Source organism: Oncorhynchus nerka, linkage group LG4 (genome assembly GCF_034236695.1).
Source record: "Oncorhynchus nerka isolate Pitt River linkage group LG4, Oner_Uvic_2.0, whole genome shotgun sequence".
NCBI classification, from domain to species: domain Eukaryota; kingdom Metazoa; phylum Chordata; class Actinopteri; order Salmoniformes; family Salmonidae; genus Oncorhynchus; species Oncorhynchus nerka.
The window spans coordinates 15,945,454-15,971,505 of NC_088399.1; the positions used below are offsets into that span (position 1 = coordinate 15,945,454).

The following is a 26,052-nucleotide window of genomic DNA, read 5'->3' on the forward strand; positions in this document are numbered from 1 at the left end:
TAGGGTAAGAAAATGTGTTTTTTTTGTTTGTAAATTTACATTTGTGAATATGAAATTTGGCCAAAATAATTAATTACATAAAAATGTTTCAGCTTATTCCTATCGTAGGTAAATAATCCAAGCAGTACATCTCTCCACAATAGTGTTAAATAAACCTTCATAAAATTGTTAAATTATAAATCTACTGATGTCTTGCCAGTTTTACTATATGAATACAATGCAACACTGTTTCTGGGTGGTCATTACAAAAGGAGCCATTTGAGTTGATGTTTTCCTTACATATAGTGGTTGGCAGGATAATATTTATGAATAATTTTAAAGGAAACTTCCTTAATTTTGTTAAGTAGGTATGTGTTTGGCAACATCCTAACTTTAACCGATTTTATCAATAAATCATTCCAATAAGGCATGACATAAGGTATAGATACAACATCCTGCTGAAACAAGGTTTGTATTGCTCTGTTGTTGATTGGACCAAAAGAGAAACAAATCCTTCCTACTGAATAGTCAATAGGGTCAATAGAAGGTAGGCTCTGAGGGTCAGGTCTTGCAACGTTCCTGAATAACAGAGCAACACCTGAGGGAATGGCATCTAAAACAATTGCTAAAATCTTTAGGTGTTACAGGGACCTTGTAAAGTGATAAGAATTCCTTATAACTGAGTAAAAGACACTGCATTTACCAGTTGGCTCACCAATAGGATATTATTTCGGAACCAATATTCTAAAAACAAAGTATTTTTATACAATATTTCCAGATTATTCCATATATTCCACCACTTGCCAAGATGGCGTAGCAGTCGGACGTGTGTTTTGTCTTGTCCCGTCCTGTATAGTGTAAATATAGTTTTTCCTCGTTTTTTTTCTGTATATATTTCGTACATATTTTAATCTCACTTTCCAACTACAGGCTGAATATACTCTCCTGCAACCCGCATCACCCAATGTGGTACGGATCTGCTTTTTCTATACTTTAGAATCGGAACCCTCATCAGAAGCTAGCCAGCTAACTAGCTACTAGCTAGTAGCTAGCCACTGCTAGCGGTCTTCAACGCTAACTAGGACACCAGCGCGACATCTACCCAAAGCATAATAGACGGCTTTTTCTCTACCACATCTCCGGATTCCTACCGCAAGCTCTGAACCTTTACACCGGATCATCGCAACTAGCTAGCTGCAATCCGAGTGGCTACTCCTGGCTAACGTCTCTGTCCCAGAGCAAGCACCAGTTAGCCTGGAGCTAGCCTCGAGCTAAGCCCATCTCCCGACTAACCGAAGAGGTCCAACAATACCTATTTTGCCAATTGGCCTGGACCCTCTACTGCCGACACGGAGCCCCGCCGATCCATCACGACTGGTCCGCCGACATAATCGTCCGAGGGGGTTTCAACAGGCTTTTCCACTGCGACATCGCCAAAGATCCATCTGCTGGCCAAGGCCCGCGAGCTTTCTGAATCGCTGTATCTCCAGCTCACCGCATGAAGAGGAATAAACAGACTCACCCCATCGCGACGTCCCCCAAAGGTTAACTCTCTAGCCCTCGCTATCTCCCTGCTTGCTAATTCGGCCTGCTAACGGCTAGCTTGTCAAGCTCCGGTCCGCTAACTGCTACCTTGTCTAGCTCGGGCCTAAGAACTGTTAGCCTGTTAGCACAGGCCTGCTAACCGTCTGAACCACCGCGTCCCAATCACTCTCTGACCCCATATACTTTCTATCTCTTTTTGATTTTTAATTTGTTTATACCTTCCGGAAACCTGCCTCACCCAATGTGATACGGAATCGCTATTACTTTTACTCTTATTTTTATTTTTATGACACACTCAAGAACCTCCAGACGCTAACCAGCTAACTAACTACAAGCTATTTAGTCATTGTTAGTTTTTTAAAAACCTGGATAACACTCGCCAGCCCAGCCTCCCTGCCCATCCACCGCTGCCCCCTGGACACTGATCTCTTGGCTACATAGCTGACGCACGCTGGACTGTCCATTAATCACGGTACTCCTTTCTGCTTGTTTGTCTTACCTGTCGGCCCCGTTGCCTAGTCAACGCCATTTTACCTGCTGTTTGTTGTGCTAGCGGATTAGCCTCGCCTACTGTTTTTAGCCAGCTTTCCAAATTCAACACCTGTGATTACTGTATGCCTCGCTGTATGTCTCTCTCAGATGTCAATATGCCTTGTATACTGTTGTTCAGGTTAGTTATCATTGTTTTAGTTCACAATGGAGCCCCTAGACCCACTCTGCATACCCCTGTTACCTCCTTTGTCCCACCTCCCACACATGCGGTGACCTCACCCATTACAACCAGCATGTCCAGAGATACAACCTCTCTCATCATCACCCAGTGCCTGGGCCTACCTCCGCTGTACCCGCACCCCACCATACCCCTGTCTGCGCATTATGCCCTGAATATATTCTACCATGCCCAGAAACCTGCTCCTCTTATCCTCTGCCCCCAACGCTCTAGGCGAACAGTTTTGATAGCCTTTAGCCGCACCCTCATACTACTCCTTCTCTGTTCCGCGGGTGATGTGGAGGTAAACCCAGGCCCTGCATGTCCCCAGGTACCCTCATTTGTTGACTTCTGTGATCGAAAAAGCCTTGGTTTTATGCATGTCAACATCAGAAGCCTCCTCCCTAAGTTTGTTTTACTCACTGCTTTAGCACACTCTGCTAACCCTGATGTCCTTGCCGTGTCTGAATCCTGGCTCAGGAAGGCCACCAAAAATTCAGAAATTTCCAAACCCAACTATAACATCTTCCGTCAAGATAGAACTGCCAAAGGGGGTGGAGTTGCAGTCTACTGCAGAGATAGCCTGCAAAGTAATGTCATACTTTCCAGGTCCATACCCAAACAGTTCGAACTACTAATTTTGAAAATTACCCTCTCCAGAAATAAGTCTCTCACTGTTGCCGCCTGCTACCGACCACCCTCAGCTCCCAGCTGTGCCCTGGACACCATTTGTGAATTGATCGCCCCCCATCTAGCTTCAGAGTTTGTTCTGTTAGGTGACCTAAACTGGGATATGCTTAACACCCCGGCAGTCCTACAATGTAAGCTAGATGCCCTCAATCTCACTCAAATCATCAAGGAACCCACCAGGTACAACCCTAACTCTGTAAACAAGGGCACCCTCATAGACGTCATCCTGACCAACTGGCCCTCCAAATACACCTCCGCTGTCTTCAACCAGGATCTCAGCGATCACTGCCTCATTGCCTGTATCCGCCACGGAGCCGCAGTCAAACGACCACCCCTCATCACTGTCAAACGCTCCTAAAACACTTCTGTGAGCAGGCCTTTCTAATCGACCTGGCCGGGTATCCTGGAAGGACATTGACCTCATCCCGTCAGTTGAGGATGCCTGGTCATTCTTTAAAAGTAACTTCCTCACCATTTTAGATAAGCATGCTCCGTTCAAAAATGCAGAACCAAGAACAGATACAGCCCTTGGTTCACTCCAGACCTGACTGCCCTCGACCAGCACAAAAACATCCTGTGGCGGACTGCAATAGCATCGAATAGCCCCGTGATATGCAACTGTTCAGGGAAGTCAGGAACCAATACACGCAGTCAGTCAGGAAAGCTAAGGCCAGCTTCTTCAGGCAGAAGTTTGCATCCTGTAGCTCCAACTCCAAAAGTTCTGGGACACTGTGAAGTCCATGGAGAACAAGAGCACCTCCTCCCAGCTGCCCACTGCACTGAGGCTAGGTAACACGGTCTCCACCGATAAATCCACGATTATCGAAAGCTTCAATAAGCACTTCTCAACGGCTGGCCACGCTTTCCGCCTGGCTACTCCAACCTTGGCCAACAGCTCCGCCCCCCCCCAGCTCCTCGCCCAAGCCTCTCCAGGTTCTCCTTTACCCAAATCCAGATAGCAGATGTTCTGAAAGAGCTGCAAAACCTAGACCCGTACAAATCAGCTGGGCTTGACAATCTGGACCCTCTATTTCTGAAACTATCTGCCGCCATTGTCGCAACCCCTATTACCAGCCTGTTCAACCTCTCTTTCATATCGTCTGAGATCCCCAAGGATTGGAAAGCTGCCGCAGTCATCCCCCTCTTCAAAGGGGGAGACACCCTGGACCCAAACTGCTATAGACCTATATCCATCCTGCCCTGCCTATCTAAGGTCTTGAAAGCCAAGTCAACAAACAGGTCACTGACCATCTCGAATCCCACCGTACCTTCTCCGCTGTGCAATCTGGTTTCCGAGCCGGTCACGGGTGCACCTCAGCCACGCTCAAGGTACTAAACGATATCATAACCGCCATCGATAAAAGACAGTACTGTGCAGCCGTCTTCATCGACCTCGCCAAGGCTTTCGACTCTGTCAATCACCATATTCTTATCGGCAGACTCAATAGCCTCGGTTTCTCGGATGACTGCCTTGCCTGGTTCACCAATTACTTTGCAGACAGAGTTCAGTGTGTCAAATCGGAGGGCATGCTGTCCGGTCCTCTGGCAGTCTCTATGGGGGTGCCACAGGGTTCAATTCTCGGGCCGACTCTTTTCTCTGTATATATCAATGATGTTGCTCTTGCTGCGGGCGATTCCCTGATCCACCTCTACGCAGACGACACCATTCTATATACTTTCGGCCCGTCATTGGACACTGTGCTATCTAACCTCCAAACGAGCTTCAATGCCATACAGCACTCCTTCCGTGGCCTCCAACTGCTCTTAAACGCGAGTAAAACCAAATGCATGCTTTTCAACCGATCGCTGCCTGCACCCGCATGCCCGACTAGCATCACCACCCTGGATGGTTCCGACCTTGAATATGTGGACAATATGTGGACATCTATAAGTACCTAGGTGTCTGGCTAGACTGCAAACTCTCCTTCCAGACTCACATCAAACATCTCCAATCGAAAATCAAATCAAGAGTCGGCTTTCTATTCCGCAACAAAGCCTCCTTCACCCACGCCGCCAAGCTTACCCTAGTAAAACTGACTATCCTACCGATCCTCGACTTTGGCGATGTCATCTACAAAATGGCTTCCAACACTCTACTCAGCAAACTGGATGCAGTCTATCACAGTGCCATCCGTTTTGTCACCAAAGCACCTTATACCACCCACCACTGCGACTTGTATGCTCTAGTCGGCTGGCCCTCGCTACATATTTGTCGCCAGACCCACTGGCTCCAGGTCATCTACAAGTCCATGCTAGGTAAAGCTCCGCCTTATCTCAGTTCACTGGTCAGATGGCAACAACCATCCGTAGCACGCGCTCCAGCAGGTGTATCTCACTGATCATCCCTAAAGCCAACACCTCATTTGGCCGCCTTTCGTTCCAGTACTCTGCTGCCTGTGACTGGAACGAACTGCAAAAATCGCTGAAGTTGGAGACTTTTATCTCCCTCACCAACTTCAAACATCAGCTATCCGAGCAGCTAACCGATCGCTGCAGCTGTACATAGTCTATTGGTAAATAGCCCACCCATTTTCACCTACCTCATTCCCATACTGTTTTTATACTGTTTTTTTATTTTTTTTATTTATTTTTTATTTACTTTTCTGCTCTTTTGCACACCAATATCTCTACCTGTACATGACCATCTGATCATTTATCACTCCAGTGTTAATCTGCAAAATTGTATTATTTGCCTACCTCCTCATGCCTTTTGCACACATTGTATATAGACTGCCCATTTGTTTTCTACTGTGTTATTGACTTGTTAATTGTTTACTCCATGTGTAACTCTGTGTTGTCTGTTCACACTGCTATGCTTTATCTTGGCCAGGTCGCAGTTGCAAATGAGAACTTGTTCTCAACTAGCCTACCTGGTTAAATAAAGGTGAAATAAAAAAATAAAATAAAATATAATATCTGTGTGGGGAAAATTGTGTTTACAAATGTAAGGGGTGCGTAACTGGTGGCAGGAACGTCAGACGCAGGAGAGCAGAACTAGGTAATAGCCGGAGCAGTTTAATATCAAAACCAACGGCGTAAAGAAATAACCAACATGGGTAGAAAACCCGACGCGCACCAGTCAACATGTGTACAAGCACTTACAACAAACAATACCACACAAAGACATGGGGGGAACAGAGGGTTAAATACACAACAATAAATGAGGGAAATGAAAACCAAGACAAAACAAATGGAAAATGAAAAATGGATCGGCGATGGCTAGAAGACCGGTGACGCCGAACACCGCCCGAACAAGGAGAGGAATCGACTTCGGTAGAAGTCGTGACAATAAATTAAGGACCATGACAAGAAAACCTGCCGATGAAAAGCAGAAAGTTTCACTGGAACTTTGTCAATATTATAATTGCAAAACAACATGAAGTTAAGGCCACCAAAAGTAAAGAAGACATGATGAGGAATAAAATTCCAGATAGAAGTGGGTCTTCTTAGGAATTGTTTTATCCAATTGATCTTAAAAGTATTATTTAAGGTAGTAAAGTTCAGAAAATTCAGCCCACCATTCTCATAAGTATTCATTGCAACAGTTTTCCTAATGTAATGGGTATGGTTTCTCCACAGAAAGTTGAAAAGCATCTGGTCTATCTCCTTGCTTATTTTACTGTCAAGATATAAAGACAGAGCGCCATATGTTAGTCTAGAGATACCTTCAGCCTTGGTTATTAGGACTCTACCTTTTAAAGATAAGTCCCTCTGTAGCCATTGATTTAGCTTCTTCTGGGGTTTTTTAATAAGAGGGTTAAAATTTAGTAAGCCTCTAGACTTCTGATCCTTTGTAGTGGTTATGCCTAAATATGTAAGTTCTTATTTGACTGGAATACCATAATATGAAGGCAGCCATGAGTTCACATTTATTAATGTTAAGATATAGACCAGACGCTTTGGAAAAGGATTGTATCACATTGATCGATATGGGAATTTGGTTAGCATCTTTCAGAAAAAAGTATCGTCAGCCAGCTGGTTTACAATAATTTCTTTACCAGCTATGGAAATATCTTGTACAGGACTATTATTTTAAGAATTTGCAAGAAGTTGGGTGATTAATTAAAACAGGTACAGAGAGATAGGGCAACCTTGCCTAATTCCTCTCTTTAACTCAAATCTAGGCGAGGTGCCATATTTCAATTTGACAGAGCTGTTACCATTTGCATAGAGAGTCTTAATAGCCTTACAGAAAAAATCCCCAAAGCCAAGTCTCTCAAGGGAGTGGAAGAGGAACTGATGCTCTACTGTGTCAAATGCTTTATAAAAATCTAAAAAATAATAGGAAGCTATCCTCAGTTATTAGGTCTGAGTAGTCAAGTATGTCTATTACTAGTCTGACATTGTTAGAAATATGTCTGTTCCTCATAAATCCAGACTGTGTTTCATCAATGATTGCATCCAGGACTTCTTTCAATCTTTTTGCAAGTAGTAAGGCTAATATCTCAGCCAGCAGTAAGAGTAAACGCATGGTTTAGGGTAGAGACGTCCCAAGGATTCCGGATAGTACTGACCAATGGGTGATTGTTGTCTAAACGGGTGCCTCAGCTCATCCTGTGTGAATGACGTACAGACATGACAGCGCGTCATTTCGGCCAAGTCTCGCGTTATTCTCGGTCTATAAAATGTCACGCACCCTATTTTCGTTCTTTCCTTTATCACTTTAACGGTGAAGGTGCAACAGTAATCGGTCGTCCCGAATCCGGGTTCATCCGACACCCTCACCAACTCAAGCTGAACTGAGCTCAACTTCTACTGCAGCACCATGCCTCCTAAATTCGACCCCAATGAGACTAAAGTTGGTATGTGTGGCATCTACTGTAAAATTGTTGTTTCAGATGAGATCCAAAATGGAGTCGACTTCTGTCTGGCGCGTCCATGCAGGGGCAGCAATGAGCTGATGAAATGGTAACGTTAGTTAGGATAAACAGCTAAAATCTCTTGAATGTAAATGTGAAATGACAGATGTTCGTGATGCGTTCTAACGAACATATTCTGTTGAGAAACTATTTTTGTGTTACCGCTATGTAACCAACGATAGCCCATTTCATATCCATGATGTTGGCCTAGCCAAGTAGCTGCCGCCACGTGGTTGCAAGTAACACTTTCTGATGCGTCTAAATTGTGAAGTGAAGGATATTGAAATTAAATACTTTATTTTAGTTTGGCTACCAATATCATCAAATTCCCAGTAATTTGAAAGACGTGTGACATGGGCTGGATAGACTACATGCTCTCATATAACATTTTAAAGCAACTACAATCTGTTTTGCCACTTTAAATTTGGTATGCAAATCAAATGTCAACCTAGCAGGTGATCAATTTTGACAAGTCTAGAGTCTTTTGTAAATTTCTGCCTGGGTGGCCTAGTTATGTGAAAGTTTGCACGGACCTACAAGGGTACTTGTTGTTCATAGGCATTTGGCGTTGACAGCAGAATTTCGGATGCATTATTCTGATTGTGGTCCACAAATGTATATTGTCATATTTGCCACTTACACAGTAATGCATTAGATGGTTGCTATTTTCACAGAAATCCAGTATTTACCCTAGTGGAATACGTGTGATGGGGTATTTTTCGTTCATTGTCACCCCAGAGGCAAATTCTATAATATACTTTAAGCATTGGGACAGTCAATGATTTGCCTGCTATTAGGATTCAGCCTCCCGCCACTTTGCCAGTTGTCTGAGTGACTGAGTGTAGTCCAGTGGAGGCGAAGATGGACCCAGTTCTAGGAAACAGGGCTGCCCTGGCGGTGGGCAACTTTGTGCCGAAAGTCCTGGAACAATGGTGCCCTCATACTAATGGAGGTTTCTGTCATTTGTGAATTCTATAACTATTGTCTGGTGAACCAGCATGGAGCTATAACTCATACATAAGGATGTTTCTTCCCCCTCAAATAACCTTTTTATCCCTTGCAGTGTACATGCGATGCACAGGCGGAGAAGTTGGTGCCACCTCAGCGCTGGCCCCAAAGATTGGACCCCTGGGTCTGGTAAGTGTTACATTCCTCCCATTTTCTACAGATCAGCCTCCCGCCACTTTGCCAGTCTTTGAGTGACTGAGTGTAGTCCAGTGGAGGCTAAGATTGACCCAGCTCTAGGAAACAGGGCTGCCCAGACGGTGGGCATCTCTGTGCCGAAAGGCCTGGAACAATTGCCAATATTGTCATTTGCCTCTGAATTGTCACTATTGAGCAGTTTGGCGCTTGATGCCCTTTCTGTTATTTTAAATCTGTACATTCCTTGTTTTGGCATTTAGTCTCCTAAGAAGGTTGGTGACGATATCGCCAAGGCCACCGGAGATTGGAAGGGCCTGAGGATCACTGTCAAGCTGACCATTGTGAACAGGCAGGCAGCGGTACGTACCAAGTCTATTCCCAAATGGGTTGGCCACTGAATGTTTATCAATCATCTGTTATTAACATGGTTTCTTGATCTATTGTAGATCGAGGTGGTGCCCTCTGCTTCAGCGTTGATCATCAAGGCCCTAAAGGAGCCCCCTCGTGACCGGAAGAAGGTCAAGAACAGTAAGTTGCCCTGTGCTTTTTCCTGTGTCTAATGCCGCTTTCAATTTAACCTGTAGTGGGGGTACATTCCAGCCTCCCGCCACTTTGCCAGTCTGTCTGTGTGACTGAGTGTAGTCCAGTGGAGGCTAAGATGGACCCAGCTCTAGGAAACAGGGCTGCCCAGACAGTGGGTAACTCTGTGCCGAAAGGCCTGGAACAACTGTGCCAAAAGGACCACTTATCTAGTAACATAGCTGTCCCATCTGTATTTACAACCAACAATGATTCATAGATCCAGTGTACGCGTCTAAGCATGCTGTCTTTGTTTCCAGTCAAGCACAGCGGTAGCGTGACCTTCGATGAGATTGTGACAGTTGCCCGCACGATGAGGCCCCGCTCCATTGCCAGGGAGCTTTCTGGTAAGAGCCCCTATCCTCTCAGGGTCACTGAATCACCTGTTATGATTCCGCCTCCCGCCACTTTGCCTGTCTGTGTGACTGAGTATAGTCCAGTGGAGGCGAAGATGGACCCAGCTCTAGGAAACAGGGCTGCCCAGACAGTGGGAAGCTCTGTGCCGAAAGGCCTGGAACAAAGTTGCCCCTATCCATACAATATAAACTATTGTCCCCTGCTGGTTCCTAATGTCTTTATTTTCTTAGGCACTATCAAGGAGATTCTGGGAACTGCCCAGTCTGTGGGTTGCACCATCGATGGCCGCCCTCCCCATGATGTCATTGATGACATCAACAGTGGCAAGGTGGAGTGCCCATCTGAGTAAAGCATCAAATGGAGAAATAAATAAACATGAATATTCATTTTGTCTTATTTTATGGTTGCCAGTTATTTACCTTTCTGTCAGCCTACTATTTACACACTTTGTATGCATTTTTTTAACTCCAGTGTTGGGCAGTGTTTCTATTTGCTGGTTAACAGCTATTGATGGTTGACCTTGAATTATACATAAGAGTTCACCTAAAGAACAAAAGGACAGATTGGCTTCTGAGGGCACATGTGCAATGTGTTCCACAGTGGGTTGAGTGCCTGCAGGTTTTCATTTCCTCCCTTGTTCTTGATTAATTGAGGTAACTTAAGGCGCTCTCCACCTGGTTGTCTAGGGCTGTAATTGTAGGAAAAATTCCTAGTGAAATTTGACGGTTTGAATCCAAAATGGGTACCCTACGTAATTGGTTTAGAGCCGATGAAGTTTGCCAGTTACCTTACAGCAGCATGTCCCTTGAACAGTAAAGAGGTAGGTGATAAGTTAACTGATTAAATACATTTTATGGTGTTAAAATGAGTTGGATAATAGTTAAACAGCAACAGTAATGTTACAACAGATGGTGTTGGTAAAATCTAGCCTAGTATCAGCTAGTACAGTACATTTACATTTAAGTCATTTAGCAATGTTATTACTCATTCCTCACGTTATAACATGTTGCCAGGGTTCAGTAAGCAATTTGAAATGCGAACTACCTATCTAAACGGGTGTATTTGGTCAATTTTCCGAATTGGGCATTGCTGGTTAAACAAGGAGCTATGCCTGGCTTATGCAGGATGCCACTGGAGGTGAATAACACGTTCAATAGTGGCTAAAGTGATGCCAAGTCTATGCCAACGAAGGGTATCATGCTCTGCTGCTGGCACACTGTAGAACAGATGCCCACAGGCAAATTGTACAATGCAGACAATATATTGTCTAACTGAAGTTATGAGTTAGGGGTGTTCACATGTTGGGAATGTTATTTTTGCACACATGTAGCCTTGTGCATTTGTAGTCAGTGGCCACTAATGGAGCAACAAATGTAATTAAAGATTCATTCTATTTCTACTTTAAGCTGGTTTTTGCTCCATGTGCAATATTTAGGTGTTGGTTTAAAGTGTTCTATTAAGGCTGTCATGGCTAACTGCAATAGGTTTCTCAATTGCGAACATTGGATTGCTTTTTAAAAATAAATTGGTTGTGCTTTAGGTTCAAACTTATTTTTGACTGATCATTTAGGTGATCTTTAGTTAACCTGCATTTCACCCTAGTATTGATTTTTTTTTTGCTGCACACAAAGTGCCCTCACCACTTTGCATCCATGTCTGCCAGGTCAGTGTAGTGGTCTACCTGGTGAAATAACTGAATCTCTGTCATACCCTAGGGATTTTAAGCAGTGGTGGCAAGGGTACTAGCAGTGGCAAAATGGCATGCTAGCTGTTCCTGTAGTCATTGCCTCAAAGTATTTAAAAGCCTGTCTCAACTGATGCATATTTTAAACCCTTAAATCGTTTGTGGTGTATTGGCAACAATGTAGCAGTGGTGGGCCACTTCTAAATATAGGGGAATATGGTTTCTGGCCCTGTGAGCAGTCTGCTTTAAAAACCTGGCACTATAAGCAAATGCTCAAATTCTAGTCTGTGGCACAAATTCAATGGAAGTTAGTGGTACATCTCTCTTCTGTGCTTGTCCACATCTTAAGGTAACCTGCGCTACACATTTAAGATACGTGAGGGTTTGGATGGTTTATGGAATTCCCGGCGTCTGCGTTGACCAGACAGTATTTACTGCACTGTGGCCTCTGCAGGAATCAGGGTGTTCACACTACTTGCCCCCCCACCTACCATCAATGTGGAGCTATTCGTGGGCCCCTCTGTATTTGGGAGGTGTACAGCATTTGATTTGACCACAATCCTCTGGAGGCTTCCAAATTGCTTCTGAGCCTCTGGACCACATTGTCAGGTCAAGCATGAATCTGCTTTAAGGAAAGTAATTTTGTAATTTGGGAGAATTGTCCCTTTTAAGATTTTAATCTGCGTTTACCCCAATGATTGGCACTGTGGGACATTTAATTGTAAGTGGAGTGCACTGAAGTGTAGAAAATTGGGCACCAATATTTCTAAAATTGTCCACTTAGTGTCCCAAGTCCCCTGTGTTTGAGTTGAGTCTGAGTCAGTCACCAATGATTTAGTTGAGTCCAATTTATAAAAAGTAATTAGGCATTTGTTTCTAGTTGCCGCTCCCTAATGAAAACCAATGTTATTCATTATTACCTCTTCAAGTTCTACTCTGTTTTACTACTTATTTACTACATAAATGAATGGCGAAGTCAGGTGCTCAGCTACTTTTTTGTTCTAATTTCCTATTTGTGTAGGTTTATTGCAAAGTGAAAACTAAAGGGACCTGTCAGAACTTTGCTATGGGATGCAGGGGAAAAGTGGGAGGGTAGAGGAAGATGACATTCAAACAGGCTACTTTTCTATTCTCAAGGGGAGAGAAAGAAAAATAGCGAGACTTAATATTAAACTAGTATCATTTTCAATTTCGTATAGAAGTTTGTTTCTCATCCAGGCAAAGCTAAATAGTAAACTGGTGGTTACGGGGAAGCAAGGGTCGCTTGAGCGAGCGGAGTCTGCCTGCCCAATGTGGGCTGTGTGTGCCTGGTGCGGCGCGTCTTTCCCACTGATAGAAAACATCTTTCAGTGCTGCTAATATTCTTCTTGTCATAGTAGCCTATCCAGTGCAAGTCACCATTGGTCTAACCCAAACGGAGTCACAAAAATCTGGATTAGAGTACACTTGTCAGCATCTGTAGAAGGTCATGGAAATAATACCCAAGAATGGTTGCCTTTTTCGGTGAGTCAACTTGCAAAACGTGCAGACTCTAGGCCTTCCATGGAGTAGGTTTGACACCCCTGTCCCAGTTTTTCAGCAGCGGTGGCAAGGGTAGTGAACACCGGGAAGTGTTTTTTGATGAGCTAACTTCACAAGTAATTTTGCAGTTAATGGAAAAGCATTCAGTGGTTTATACAAAAATCTTTATTGAAAAAACAGTGTATCCAACACTACAAAAGTACAGTTGATCCCCTGAAAACAGTCTTCACTGGAGGCCTTCTGTTCTAAAGAAAAGTGATTCACCTACAACATATAATAGCTCACTTTTGGTAATCTGTAGCCTGACAAGGACATGATAGTTACTTGCATGGCTGATTTTGAAAGCCTTAATCCTAGTTTGTCATCTTCCAAGATTCCAGACAGACCAAATAATTCATTTCAAAGCCAGAGTTTGAGTCATGACCAACAACCACACAGCCTATGAACATTTTTTACATTCTCTGCATCATTCTTTTAAGGTCAAGTATGGCTGATCTCATTTGTGCCAAAGACTAGTATTTGGATGTCAGGTACACAAATCTGAGTTCAGTGAGGACGGAGAGTCAGTCGACACCAAGTCTACCAAACACGAGTAACTTCGTTGCTATCAAATCTACATTGGGATAATTAGTACATCTGAGAACATCAACTAATTATATCAGTATAAGGCCTTTCTGATCAGAATACAGCAAGTTTGCATTGTGCTTTATTCCAGCAAATAACTGATGGAGATGGTTGTTGGTCTAAATACTACTCCCTTTATTCAGAGTGAGCCAGTGGCTGGAAGACAACAGAATAGAACTATTACATTAATGCCAAGGCACTATTTGTTTACCTTGAAAAAACACCCTTCATCAAAATAAAATCACTGATCTGACAACTGAATCTGTGAATGCTGTGTAGAAGAGTATCTGTTGCTGGATGGAACATGTTCATGCGTTTTAAAAATGCTCAAACCAAGAGACTATTATATTTACATATTAGTGTGCCTTTTCCAAGTACTCAAACAGGGCCCCTGCCTTCACATCTGTGTTCTGATCAGTGCTTTACTACATGAAGAATAACAGTCAGTTATCAATTCTCAACTTCTTCCTCTTCAACCTCATTCTCTGCTTCCTGGTCTTCATCCATGCGCTCTTCCTCCTCCTCTTCTTCCTCCCTGCTCTTGTCGTTCTCCTCCACATCGTTCTTTTTCTCCTTTGCATCTTTGCGTTTTTGTTCCGATGCCTCTTTCTTCCCCTTCTGGCCCTTCTTGTAAGCTGTATTGGAACAACATTGTTATAAAAACAGCATTCACTTAATAAGTCAGTGGTTAGTAAGGTGGACAATTGTAGTCGACACTGGCCACAATTTTCCATAGTTTTATAGAGTGCTATAAATATCCACCCCATAATAGGAAAAAACGTGCATTGTTCCAATGAAGGGGAAATTAGATAAATGAGGTTTAAATGGGACAACTGGGCCTACACCCAGCAACCTCTGCTACTTATAATCCTCTGTGGTGGCAGTCACAATTAAAATGGGAAAATGTGTCAGGTTCTCTAATCAAAACAAAATGTAATACAACAAGAAGTGTCCCCATTAATTCAGAACATTGTTCCAATAGGCTAAAATGCATCAAGCAGTCTGCAAGAACTGACCACAATGCATTGCTGGGCCATTTTCAGGCCAAGCCAGCCAATGGCCATGTTTGAGAGTGTCAATACTGATCAGTTGCTGTTGAGCAGACAGACCAATCCACAAATCATAATAAGTTGTTATTTAGTGTAGATCTGTCCGTCTGCTCAGTCAATGATTAGCGACCGATTATAATTGATGCGCTCAAACACAGCCAATGTCTCCAAAACACACAGGCTGTTAAGAAATTCAATGTTGATCGGTGATGATCATTTGAACATTTACCCTCCAAAGATTCACGTAGAGGCTGCAAGAAGCGTTCAAACTCCATCTCCTCCATCGCAGACATCACATCTGTTGCGTTTAGAGTTTTCCGTTTGGCTTTCATGGCAAAGTTGTTTGCACTGTTGGCAAAGGGGGGGGGTTCAATTAATATTATTTGTTGCACTCAGAAAGATACCTTTATATGTATATATTCCAGGTGCTGAAAGCACTTGACTGTATGGAGGTATGTATTATAAAATGGCCAATTAATAAGCGTTTATTGCATAAACCTGTTGCACGTGTAGTTTCTCTTACCAAGATGTTGCATAGAGGACGAATACACTGGCAGCTTGAGATATGGCTCGCCTGGCTTCTTTTGACACGTTCACCCCATCTGGGAGCTATTTACAATAAAATAGTGAGAGTAGTGTTACTAGATTAGCTGGCAGTGTTGTCATTTGCAAGCATGTGTTGTCACTATACACACACGAGCCGAAAGTGGACTAAAAGGAGCCTTACGTTGCTCCTTATAGTCCCAACGACCTTAAAAATGTTGTTTAATAAGGGTTGAATTGGCTCTGAAAACCTCACAAATACCCCAGCTAAAGGTGAATTAATTTAATTGCAGTACGGTTCTAAAAGCATATATCCCTCTACTTTCATATCACATCAAAATGATTTACAAAAAAACAAAACACACATTGTATACCGTTTTAACACAGTTGCAGCTGAGAGTATTTTTCAGTGATTAAACAGAAGACTGACACCAAACGTGTTCACATAGATAGTCAACTGTCTTCCGTCCGTTTGCCGTAAACAAACACTAACATGGAGATATGGCCGTGTGGGAACACAGACCCTATAAATAGGTGTATTAATTTAACCTTTTTATTATTTCTTGCTGATATGAAAGATACGGTCCTTATGAGTGTTAATGTTCAGAGCGTCGGGGCTCTTAACAAAACTCCCCTGTACAGAAGACGCCTTGGCCAATGACTTGTGTAATGTGGAACTGAGTCATGATCAAGGGCTATAAAGACACAATACTGAGATTTGGGTATAGGCTAGGTTCAGAATGAATCTATAATAACATTGTAGGTTCCCACAAAAACACTAGCTACTCCATCCATGGTTGTTTTATGATACAGAATTTATTTACACACACACCAGTTTATTAGGTACACCACCCGTTCACAAAAATGGTTCATCCTACAGTGAGTCACGTGGCTGTGCCTTGCTATATAAAAGCAGGCAGACAGGCATCCAGTTACTGTTCGCTTTAACTGAGCGTGGAATGATCGGTGCCAGGCCCGCTGTTACCAGTATCTCAGAAACGGCTGGGCTTTTACTGAGAATGGTGCAACAAACAAAAAACATCCAGTCAGCAGCAGTCGTGGGAGAAAACAGCTTGTTTATGAGAGGTCAAAGGAGAATGGCAAGAATCGTGCACGCTAACAGTTGGGCCAAAAACAGTAAAAATAAAAATGCAATACAACAGTGGTGTGCAGAATAGCATCTCGGATCGCACAATTCGTTGGTCCTTGTCACGGATAGGCTATTGCAGCAGATGACCAGATCGGGTTCCACTCCTATCAACTAAAAACAAGCAGTGGGCACACAATCACCAACACTGAACAATTGATGCGTGGAAAACATAAAAAGATCCCACGAATCCCGGTTCCTGTTGTGTCATGCTGATGGCAGAGTCAGGATTTGGCGTAAGCATGTGTCCATGGCCACATCCTGCTTGGTGTCAACGGTGGTGTAATGGTGTGGGGAATGTTTTCCTGGCACACGTTAGGTCCCGCGATACCAATTGAGCAACGTTTGAACACCACAGCGCATCTAAACATGGTTGCTGACCAGGTGCATCCCTTCATGACTACAGAGGGGTCCGACCCGGTACTAGATGGGTGTATCTAATAAACTGTCCATTGAGTGTATATGCCATTTAGCTTCGTAAAGGTCATGGGAATGGCAGGCATTTGTCCCATTGTTGATTTACCAGTATGCTCCTATTGAAACAAAAATCTGTAGAAAATGTTCGCACTCACCGCCTCCTTGATGATGCGCGTGATAACTGCATTGGGCAGATTGAGGTCCTCGGGTCTTTCTGCCATTACTTTGTTAGTTAGCTAGCTAGTTTACGCGTATTTTAACAAAACGAACTAAATACAATTGTTGCAATTGAGGCAGCCTTCGCTCTTTCTCCCCTAAATATGAGAAAAGTCGTCTTGAACTGTAAAATAGCTAGCACGTTACAATGGAATTAACGTTAGCAAAATAATCTAGCCAGCTAGCTATCATGTCCCGGCAAAAAAGACAACTGCAACAAATAAGGTATTCGTGTAACATAAGCTTGTTCACTCTGTCCAGAACTGAATAGCCTAGCAATTTTACTTTAATAACACGCGAACATGTTATTGACTTTAACTTCAAAGCTAGCAAGAACTCTGTCACATTTGTTTTTGAGATTACTCTTTCGCGCGTATCTTCCAACCACGTGGTTCTCCTATCAACTTTCAACTTTGACCTTTATTAAAAAATATATATATATATTTAACTTGACTTTGCACATACCGCCTCGGTGCAGCGTTGTTTGTGCAAATGAACATATATATATATTTTTTAAGAAGAAGTATTTAGCTGTTGGTGGGAAGAAATGGCTAGATGCGTTTGTCAAATTGACGTCTATAAAGTTTTATAAAATTTATTTTTTGCTAACCTTAACCAAATGTTCCTAACCTGCTACGTTAATTATCCTAACCTGCTACGTTAATTATCCCAACCTGCTACGAAAAGTCCATTCTGGTCAGTTTTGACTGTAATCTACATTGTCAAAACCAGGAAACAGTGACACACTGCTCATGCGCTGTAGACCTTTTTAAATCTTCACCCGATTAGACGACAATCACCCCATTAAAAGGTGTGATTGGTAAAATGATTTCCTTTTAATGGGGTGATTGTCTAATCGGGTGGAATCTTGGACCCTTGACCTTTACCAGTCCGTTGTGTGGCGGCCCAGGCATATTTTTGTTATTTTGGTTGTAGTGAGCACAGTCAAACAGTCGTAGAGAACGCCAGCTACTGTGGTAAAATGAATTCAACTTTGAATATCAAGATGATGTCCTCGAAAGGGTCGTGTTGCTGTGTTTACGGGTGTTTGTTGAGACCTGCAACAAACAATTCAAGTTTTTAGTTTTCCGAAAGAAAGTGGACCACTGCTATGAATAAAGATGTTTGGCTACCAACAGTAAATTGGAAGAGTTTCCGTGCACGCTTAATTAGAGGTAACGTGAATGTGTTTTGTCTTATCTGCTTTCCTCTTAGTGTTTGAGAGCCTGTTAAAAAAAGCGGTCAATGTCTTTACTTGCCCTTATTTTACACGGTAAATTGACTGTGAACATGTTGGGTGCGTTAGACTAGATCAATTTTGTCTAGGCCAGGGGTGTCAAACTCATTCCTTGGAGGGCCGAGTGTCTGCAAGTTTGTTTTTTTCCCTTTCAATTAAGACCTTGACAACCAGATAAGGAGTTCCTTTCTAATTAGTGACCTTAATTCATCAGTCAAGTATAACGGTGGAGCGAAATCACTCACACTGCCCTCCGTAGAATGAGTTTGACACGTGCATTATGGGGATAAAAAATTATCACAGGTCAAGCGGTTTCTGATAAAGTCGGCTTCAAGTTGCTTCTCACCAACTGCACCATGCAGCCATCGCCTACCTGGTAGAAGGCACTATTTGTCAACCAATTATTAGGATGTTTTTAGATGACTCACGTGAAACTGACCAAAGACGTGACTAAAAAGGGACGCAACGTTACCATGATTCTAAAGCTACAGGGGATGCAAATGAATGTAATTGAGACCTCTAACCAATTAATTGTACACATGTCATTATTTTTCGTTTGGGAGTGTGTGATATGGAAACCTTTTATTTTGAAAATAAAAATACAGTAGCAGCTACAATTAAAGTCGGAAGTTTACATACACATTTGCCAAATACATTTTAAACTCAGTTTTTCACAATTCCTCACATATAATCCTAGTAAAAATTCCCTGTTTTAGGTCAGTTAAGATTGTGAAATATCATAATAGTAGTGATTTATTTAAGCTTTTATCCCTTCATCACATTCCCAGTGGGTCAGAAGTTTACGTACACTCAATTAGTATTTGGTAGAATTTCCTTTTAAATTGTTTAACTTGGGTCAATCTTTTCGGGTAGCCTTCCACAAGCTTACCACAATAAGTTGGGTGAATTTTGACCCATTACTCCTGAGAGAGCTGGTGTAACGGAGTCAGGTTCGTAGGCCTCCTTGCTCACACATGCTTTTTCAGTTCTCCCCACAAATGTTCTATAGTATTGAGGTCAGGGCTTTGTGATGGCCACTCCAATAGCTTGACTTTGTTGACCTTAAGCCATTTTGCCACAACTTTGGAAGTATGCTTGGGGTCATTGTCCATTTGGAAGACCCATTTGCGACCAAGCTTTAACTTACTGACTGATGTCTTGATGTTGCTTCAATATATCCACGTAATTGTCCATCCTCATGATGCCATCTTTTGTGAAGTGCATCAGTCCCTCCTGCAGCAAACCACCCCCACAACATGATGCTGCCACCCTTGTGCTTCACGGTTGGGATGGTGTTCCTCGGCTTGCAAGCCTCCCCCTTTTCCCTCCAGTTATATTTTTGTTTCATCAGACATTTCTCCAAAAAGTACCATCTTTGTCCCCATGTGTACTTGCAAACCGTAGTCTGGTATTTTTATGGCGGGTTTGGAGCAGTGGCTTCTTCCTTGCTGAGCGGCCTTTCAGGTTATGTCGATATAGGACTCGTTTTACTGTGGATATAGATACTTTTGTACCGGTTTCCTCCAGCATCTTCACAAGTTCCTTTGCTGTTCTGGGATTGATTCGCACTTTTCGCACCAAAATATGTTCATCTCTAGGAGACAGAACGTGTTTCCTTCCTGAGCGGTATGACGGCTGCGTGGTCCCATGGTGTTTCTACTAGCGTACTATTGTTTGTACAGATGAACGTGGTACCTTCAGGCATTTGGAAATTGCTCCCAAGGATGAACCAGACTTCGCTGATTTCTTTAGATTTTCCCATGATGTCAAGCAAAGAGGCATTTAGTTTGAAGGTAGGCCTTGATATACATCCACAGGTACACATCAATTGACTCAAATGATGTCAATTAGCCTATCAGAAGCTTCTAAAGCAATGACATAATTTTCTGGAAATTTCATAGCTGTTTAATGTGACAAGGGGGCAGTGTTTTAATTTTTGGAAAAAATAATGTTCCCGTAGTAAACGGGATATTTTGTCAGGACAAGATGCTAGAATATCCATATAATTGACATTTTAGGATTGAAAACACTCTAGTTTCCAAAACTGGAAAAATATTGTCTGAGTATAACAGAACTGATATTGCAGGCGAAAGCCCGAGAAAAATCCAATCCGGAAGTGCCTCATGTTTTGAAAGCGCTGCGGTCCAATGCGTCCCCTATTGAGCAGTGAATGGGCTATCAACCAGATTACTTTTTCTCTGTATTCCCCAAGGTGTCTACAGCATTGTGACGTAGGTTTTACGCATTTATGTTGAAGAATACCCGTAAGCGGCTACATTGCGCAACTGGTCACCTGATTGCTCCGAGAGTGATTCTCGTGTAAAATACAAGAGGTGGCCATTATTCCAATCGGTCCTACTGAAAAACCAATTGTCCCGGTGGATATATTATCGAATAGATATTTGAAAAACACTGAGGATTGATTATAAACAACGTTTGCCATGTTTCTGTCGATATTATGGAGCTAATTTGGAATATTTTTCAGTGTTTTCATGACTGCAATTTCCGGGTGATTTCTCAGCTAAACGTGAAGAACAAACTGAGCTATTTCGCCTACAAAAATAATGTTTTTGGAAAAAAGGAACATTGGCTATCTAACTGGGAGTCTCGTGAGTGAAAACATCCGAAGCTCATCAAAGGTAAACAATTTAATTTGATTGCTTTTCTGATTTCCGTGACCAAGTTACCTGCTGCTAGCTGGACAAAATGCTATGCTAGGCTATCGATAAACTTACACATGCTTGTCTAGCTTTGGCTGTAAAGCATATTTTGAAAATCTGAGATGACAGGGTGATTAACAAAAGGCTAAGCTGTGTCTTAATATATTTCACTTTTGATTTTCATGAATAGGAATATTTTCTAGGAATATTTATGTCCGTTGCGTTATGCTAGTTAGTGTCAGTCGATGATTACGCTCCCTCATACGGGATGGGGAGTCACTAGAGGTTTAAAGGTACAGTCAACTTAGTGCATGTAAACGTCTGACCCAGTGATACAGTGAAATAATCAGTCTGTAACCAATTGTTGGAAAAAAGTAGACATCCTAACCGACTTGCCAAAACTATAGTTTAACGATTCATTTGTGGAGTGGTTGAAAAACAAGTTTTAATGACTCCAACCTAAAGTGTATGTTAACCTCTGACTTCAACTGTATGTTGACACTGCCATGTTGATCTGAGCCTTGCTGTCTGACTTGGCTGTCAGATGCATCTCCCTTGGCTTCACTCACCAAATTTCATCTACATTCGGCTTCGTTAGATGTATTACTCAAACACACCATTCTCTTTTACAGCAATGACTTGGGGAAGAGTTACAGGTGGAACTTGAGATGATTGAAAGCTAGGGATGAATAGGTCTATTGAAAAAATTAAATAATAATCCCCATTTAACAACCCTTAAATATATTCTCAGATTGTGGGTTGCTAGATCAGGCCTTGCGACCCAATTATGCACCCTTTCCCCTGAAGTATGCACTTGTCCACTACCCCCACATGGAACTCACCTGTAAGCATAAGCCTATGCTTACACCAATCCTATGCTTTTAATTCCACGATTGGGAGTGAACAAGTGTGCACTTCACGGAAAGCGTTGTTGTTTGCCTACATCCATCCTCTGATTATAATAGATTGGGAGATGTTAAGGGACAAAGACAAACATCTATTGTAATAAATGGACAAAGTAAGTATTTTCATCTTAAGTCAAATGTCATTACCAAATTAGTATTGCATACTTTTATCTAATTAAATTGCCATCCAATGCTTCTGAGCTCCTGTCTTTTGGAGAGATATAAACCACTACTTTCTATTTCCAGGTAAACCATCCAAGGATGCCATGCACCCACATTTTGTTCCTTAACTCCCTGACAAAGATGGGGACCACGGTAGGGAGAGGTACAACAGGTAATTGAATAGAGCGGCTCAGAAAGACAGCCTGCTGATGGAGGAGATTAGAGTGGCAGTGCAGCAAATGGAGGAAGCGCCTCAGTTTACCAATGTTGACATGCAACTACATTAGCATTTTGAAACTGTATATATTTGCAATCACTATTTGGTCTGACACAGAGGCATAAACTTCCCAGAACACATTATCTCACAATCTCTGCAGGTCAGAATGTTGAATATAATCACATTTGAACATACTCTACTAGTTGTATGTGTAACAGTATAACTTTAGACCGTCCCCTCGCCCATACCCGGGCACGAACCAACAACAAGGGGAACTACTACTTCAAGGTCTCAGAGCAATGGACGTCACCGATTGAACCGCTATTTAGCGTGCACCACCGCTAACTAAGCCAGCCGTTTCACATCCGTTACATACGCTTGGTTCGTCCTTATGCAGTCGGGAAATTGAAGTCCAAAATATCCACAGGAAAACATTATTAAACCAACTTTTAAAAACGCTGGTACTGATGTGAGGCATGCACACGCAATGTAAACAGGTGCACAAGCTCTGCTATTGTTAACCACGTCTTGTGTATGTATTTACAACGCAAGCCTCTGATGATGGAGACAAAACCCTCAGTATCAGCATTTTGAAAAGTTGGTTTAATAATACTTTCCTGTGGATATTTTGTCTCAAATTTCCGACGGTGTATATCCTGGGCTTGTGGCAGACAGAGGGGGTAAAGCTTTGGCTCAGCAGGGAAGCCAGAATGTTATTTTGGGAACAAAATTAGGTGTTTGCCCACAATAAGAATTACTTATGGGTGTTCCATTTTCAGTTAATTGCTATAAAACTGGTCTGCTAACTGTGTGGACCAAAATATATCAAGCTGCTGTTTGAGCATGTGAATCAAGTAATTCTGAGAAGGTTGTAAAAAGAGACTAGGGGAAAGTTCCAACAGAAAATTCCCCAGTAATTCTTACCATTCTATATCTCCCCTCAACCATTGTGTTTATTTTCATGCTGGCAAGCCTCAGCAGTGTTAGTGTGTACACTTACCAAGATTATCATCTGGGAGTCCAACTGTGGAAATATTTAGATTAACACACTTTTCTCTCCAGCTGTGTCTAATGATAAGCATCAATCAATGGCATCTTAATTTAGTGGGACATACTGCCAACTGCATTAGTGTCAATAATGAGGGTACGTCTTTGATCCTTCTTGGGAAATGTCTGAACCGTACTTGCCTGTGTGGGAATTCATTTCAAGAATGGAGTTAAATGTTAAACGTCTTGTACTGACACATTGTACTGAAATAACTTTGTGAAAAGGGCAAGGAAAATGAACTCAAGAATGTATATATTTATTTTGTGAGAAAGCAGCACAGGGAAAGGGCTGTGTTGGTTATAATATCATTACATTGTAGGCTCCATGCTTTAACACATGCACACCTGAATGTTAGATCATTTAAAGATGGGAGACTTTATTATCAGAAAATAGTCCTTTTTGCAGTCTTTTATTTGTATTCCTTACACCCGGACCACACACACACACACGAGGCTGGAAGCAGCACAGAGTCAGCTGCAGAGCAGGTTTGGGGTGAAGTGCCTTGCTTAAAGGGCACAATGACAGTCAGTGGCACCTGAGGTTCTGATATCAGCAACCCTCCCATTGCCAGCTTACTCTCCCAGGTTCTTCATCATGAGCCTTGGGATTCAAACCAGCAACTATTCCTCTATTCCCAAAACAAACTACTCTTCCATATATGGTTCTAGAGTTACCTCATTTACTAGTACAGGCTTCAAACTCTGATCTCAAGTTGTGTGTGGCCTTACCCCAGGTTTAAGAGTTCATAACAATTTGCATGTGGAATTTTCACAAGAAATCTAATCTACACATTGCAATAAAACAAGCAACAAAGGGCCATTGTGTCATTTGTGCTCAAGCAACACTTTACTATTTACATGACCTCAAACACTTACTTGTGGTAAGTATCATGAATTTCCATGACCTTTTTTATTTTTAATCGTTTTTCAAAGTTTCCCTTTATCCAAAAGCCCTGAGGTTAATGTGATATATTTACTTAGAATGCAATGATCATATTTAACCCTATGTTTTATTGAGCTGATGTAGTCATTTTTTTCCACTCTGTCAATGGCAGGGAAGTGATGTCATGGTGAAGTGCAAAGCAGCCTTGCTTGGTTGTACAGTAAGTGTGGCTGAGAACAATAAGACTGCACTGTTAACCACCTCTCTCTTTAATTCTGCTTTGATGTCAAAATGGTTTAGCACATCATGGCCATTCAGCTTGTGAAAACATATTGTTTAATTTTTGCATCTGTCATCTGTTGCAGGTGGCAATGTTATGGCGTTGGAGACCCCTTAAATCTAAAACGTTGTTTTAGAGAATTTTGCAGTATGTCCAACCGGCCTCACAACCTCGTTGTGTGGGCAAGCAGTTTGCTGATGTCAACGTTGTGAACAGTGTCTTATGGTGTCGGTGGGGTTATGATATTGGCAAGCTACGGATAATGACCACAATTGCATTTTATCGATGGCAATTTCAATGCACAAAAATACAGTGACGAGTTCCATTGTGAGGCCCATTTTTTTAATATAATTTTTTTTATATATATATATGTTTTAATGTATCTGTTACCAACCGATGTATATCTTTATTTCCAGTCATGTGACATCCATAGATTAGGGCCTAATGCATTTATTTCAATTGACTGTTTTCCTCATATGAACTGTAACTCAGTAAAATCTTTAAAATTGTTACGTTTTATATTTTTCAGTATAATTCTAGATATGTAAGGAAGGATGCATACACATTATATGGGTTTAATACGTGCAAGAGTATCTATTTAAAGGTTCATGTTCTAAGGAAAACGCATAATAATAATAATAGCTTAAACACAATTCCTGGAACTACTCACCATTTTCTCAAATCTTCACACACAATTTTAAAAACTCACCCAACGGTACAAACATCTAACTTCTGGGTCCCAATTCAAACTTTGCCCTCAGACAACACAAGCTGTCAAACGCAGACTACATGACTGTTTGTTACGCACTGGAGGGATTCATTCAAAACACTGCTACCAAAATGTTTAGAATAGCTTTTCAGATAAATAATTTTAAACTTTGTAAAATCACAGCACTGACTATCCAGATAACCCTTTCAGGAACACCCTGGCGAGAGAACTTAAACAGTACTGTAATAAATACCTCTTACATTAGTGGATAAGGGAATACTACTGGCTATGCTGTTTTGGTCAAAAACCTGACCTTTGTAATGTCACACTGACGAAACATGTAAGGAAGAGTCCATGCACAGTAAAACACGCAATTTCCAAAAGCTTTATTTCCGCATGTACAGGTTACTCAGCGTCTCAGGTCTGGGTCCGGCCATAATATCTCATCAATGTCACACATTGTTTTCTCTTGCCAGGCAGTGTGGGGAAAATGCCCTTGTGTGCCTTAGAAAACCCTGGATAGAATCCACAGACACATCACCACAGGTGTCCACCATTACATCCAGGAGGTTTTGCTGTGCGTAGGGGTTACAGTCATACACTCTCCACCGCCATGCTGAGAGAAATTCCTCAATCGGATTCAGAAATGGTGAATATGCTGGTAAAATAAGAACTGTGAACCTGGGGTGGTCATTGAACAAGGCGCCAACCAGAGCAGACCAATGGAAACTCCCTTAATCTCAAATGACAACATATTTGGCTTGTTCTGGTTGCCCTGCTCCCCTTCCTGTTGAGGAATGTTATTATGCAGCTGATCTAGAAATTAAAGGAGTTGTGCCGTGTTGCATGGACCCACTTTGACATGGCGGTGGAGGACGCCAGGACTGCTG

The 26,052-nt window shown here is 42.2% G+C and overlaps 2 protein-coding genes, 1 long non-coding RNA gene and 4 other non-coding genes across 9 annotated transcripts; 6 read left to right on the top strand and 1 right to left on the bottom strand.

The window, feature by feature from the left end:
* The first annotated feature begins 7,559 nt into the window (after nucleotides 1–7,559).
* Nucleotides 7,560–10,257, top strand: rpl12 (ribosomal protein L12). 3 transcript variants are annotated; one of them, XM_029647609.2, is made up of 6 exons: nucleotides 7,560–7,725; nucleotides 8,846–8,919; nucleotides 9,186–9,284; nucleotides 9,372–9,453; nucleotides 9,765–9,851; nucleotides 10,092–10,257. In XM_029647609.2, the coding sequence occupies exons 1-6, from the start codon at nucleotides 7,689–7,691 to the stop codon at nucleotides 10,208–10,210; spliced, it is 498 nt and encodes a 165-aa protein (XP_029503469.1). In that variant the 5' UTR covers nucleotides 7,560–7,688; the 3' UTR covers nucleotides 10,211–10,257. The 3 variants fall into 3 exon arrangements, with proteins under 3 accessions (XP_029503469.1, XP_029503474.1, XP_029503461.1); XM_029647614.2 differs by lacking the exon at nucleotides 7,560–7,725 and adding an exon at nucleotides 7,761–7,831; XM_029647601.1 differs by lacking the exon at nucleotides 7,560–7,725 and having other exon boundaries at nucleotides 8,791–8,919.
* Nucleotides 8,590–8,714, top strand: LOC115129096 (small nucleolar RNA SNORA65). Its single transcript, XR_003863618.1, has one exon. It is a non-coding gene; the product is annotated as a small nucleolar RNA SNORA65 (small nucleolar RNA).
* On the top strand, nucleotides 8,959–9,082 carry LOC115129094 (small nucleolar RNA SNORA65). The gene has a single exon (XR_003863616.1). It is a non-coding gene; the product is annotated as a small nucleolar RNA SNORA65 (small nucleolar RNA).
* Nucleotides 9,529–9,654, top strand: LOC115129092 (small nucleolar RNA SNORA65). The gene has a single exon (XR_003863615.1). It is a non-coding gene; the product is annotated as a small nucleolar RNA SNORA65 (small nucleolar RNA).
* On the top strand, nucleotides 9,905–10,026 carry LOC115129095 (small nucleolar RNA SNORA65). Its single transcript, XR_003863617.1, has one exon. It is a non-coding gene; the product is annotated as a small nucleolar RNA SNORA65 (small nucleolar RNA).
* Nucleotides 10,258–13,213: 2,956 nt separating the features above from the next.
* pole3 (polymerase (DNA directed), epsilon 3 (p17 subunit)) lies at nucleotides 13,214–17,441 on the bottom strand. The gene is made up of 4 exons (XM_029647623.2): nucleotides 17,002–17,441; nucleotides 15,263–15,348; nucleotides 14,969–15,087; nucleotides 13,214–14,325 (listed from the first exon to the last, which is right to left on the bottom strand). The coding sequence occupies exons 1-4, from the start codon at nucleotides 17,065–17,067 to the stop codon at nucleotides 14,141–14,143; spliced, it is 456 nt and encodes a 151-aa protein (XP_029503483.1). The 5' UTR covers nucleotides 17,068–17,441; the 3' UTR covers nucleotides 13,214–14,140.
* A 117-nt stretch (nucleotides 17,442–17,558) lies between these two features.
* LOC115118901 (uncharacterized) lies at nucleotides 17,559–24,936 on the top strand. The gene is made up of 4 exons (XR_003861918.2): nucleotides 17,559–18,237; nucleotides 22,111–22,198; nucleotides 24,346–24,393; nucleotides 24,539–24,936. It is a non-coding gene; the product is annotated as an uncharacterized LOC115118901 (long non-coding RNA).
* Nucleotides 24,937–26,052: the final 1,116 nt, after the last annotated feature.

Coding starts and splice junctions, on each gene's coding strand:
- pole3 (XM_029647623.2), bottom strand. CDS start 17,067: ATGGCAGAAAGACCCGAGGACCTCAATCTGCCCAATGCAGTTATCACG. Junction 15,349..17,001: donor CGCGCATCATCAAGGAGGCG/GTGAGTGCGAAC, acceptor TATTGTAAATAG/CTCCCAGATGGGGTGAACGT. Junction 14,326..14,968: donor TCTACGTGAATCTTTGGAGG/GTAAATGTTCAA, acceptor GTTCCAATACAG/CTTACAAGAAGGGCCAGAAG.
- rpl12 (XM_029647601.1), top strand. CDS start 8,806: ATGTTTCTTCCCCCTCAAATAACCTTTTTATCCCTTGCAGTGTACATG. Junction 9,285..9,371: donor TTGTGAACAGGCAGGCAGCG/GTACGTACCAAG, acceptor GATCTATTGTAG/ATCGAGGTGGTGCCCTCTGC. Junction 9,852..10,091: donor CATTGCCAGGGAGCTTTCTG/GTAAGAGCCCCT, acceptor TTATTTTCTTAG/GCACTATCAAGGAGATTCTG.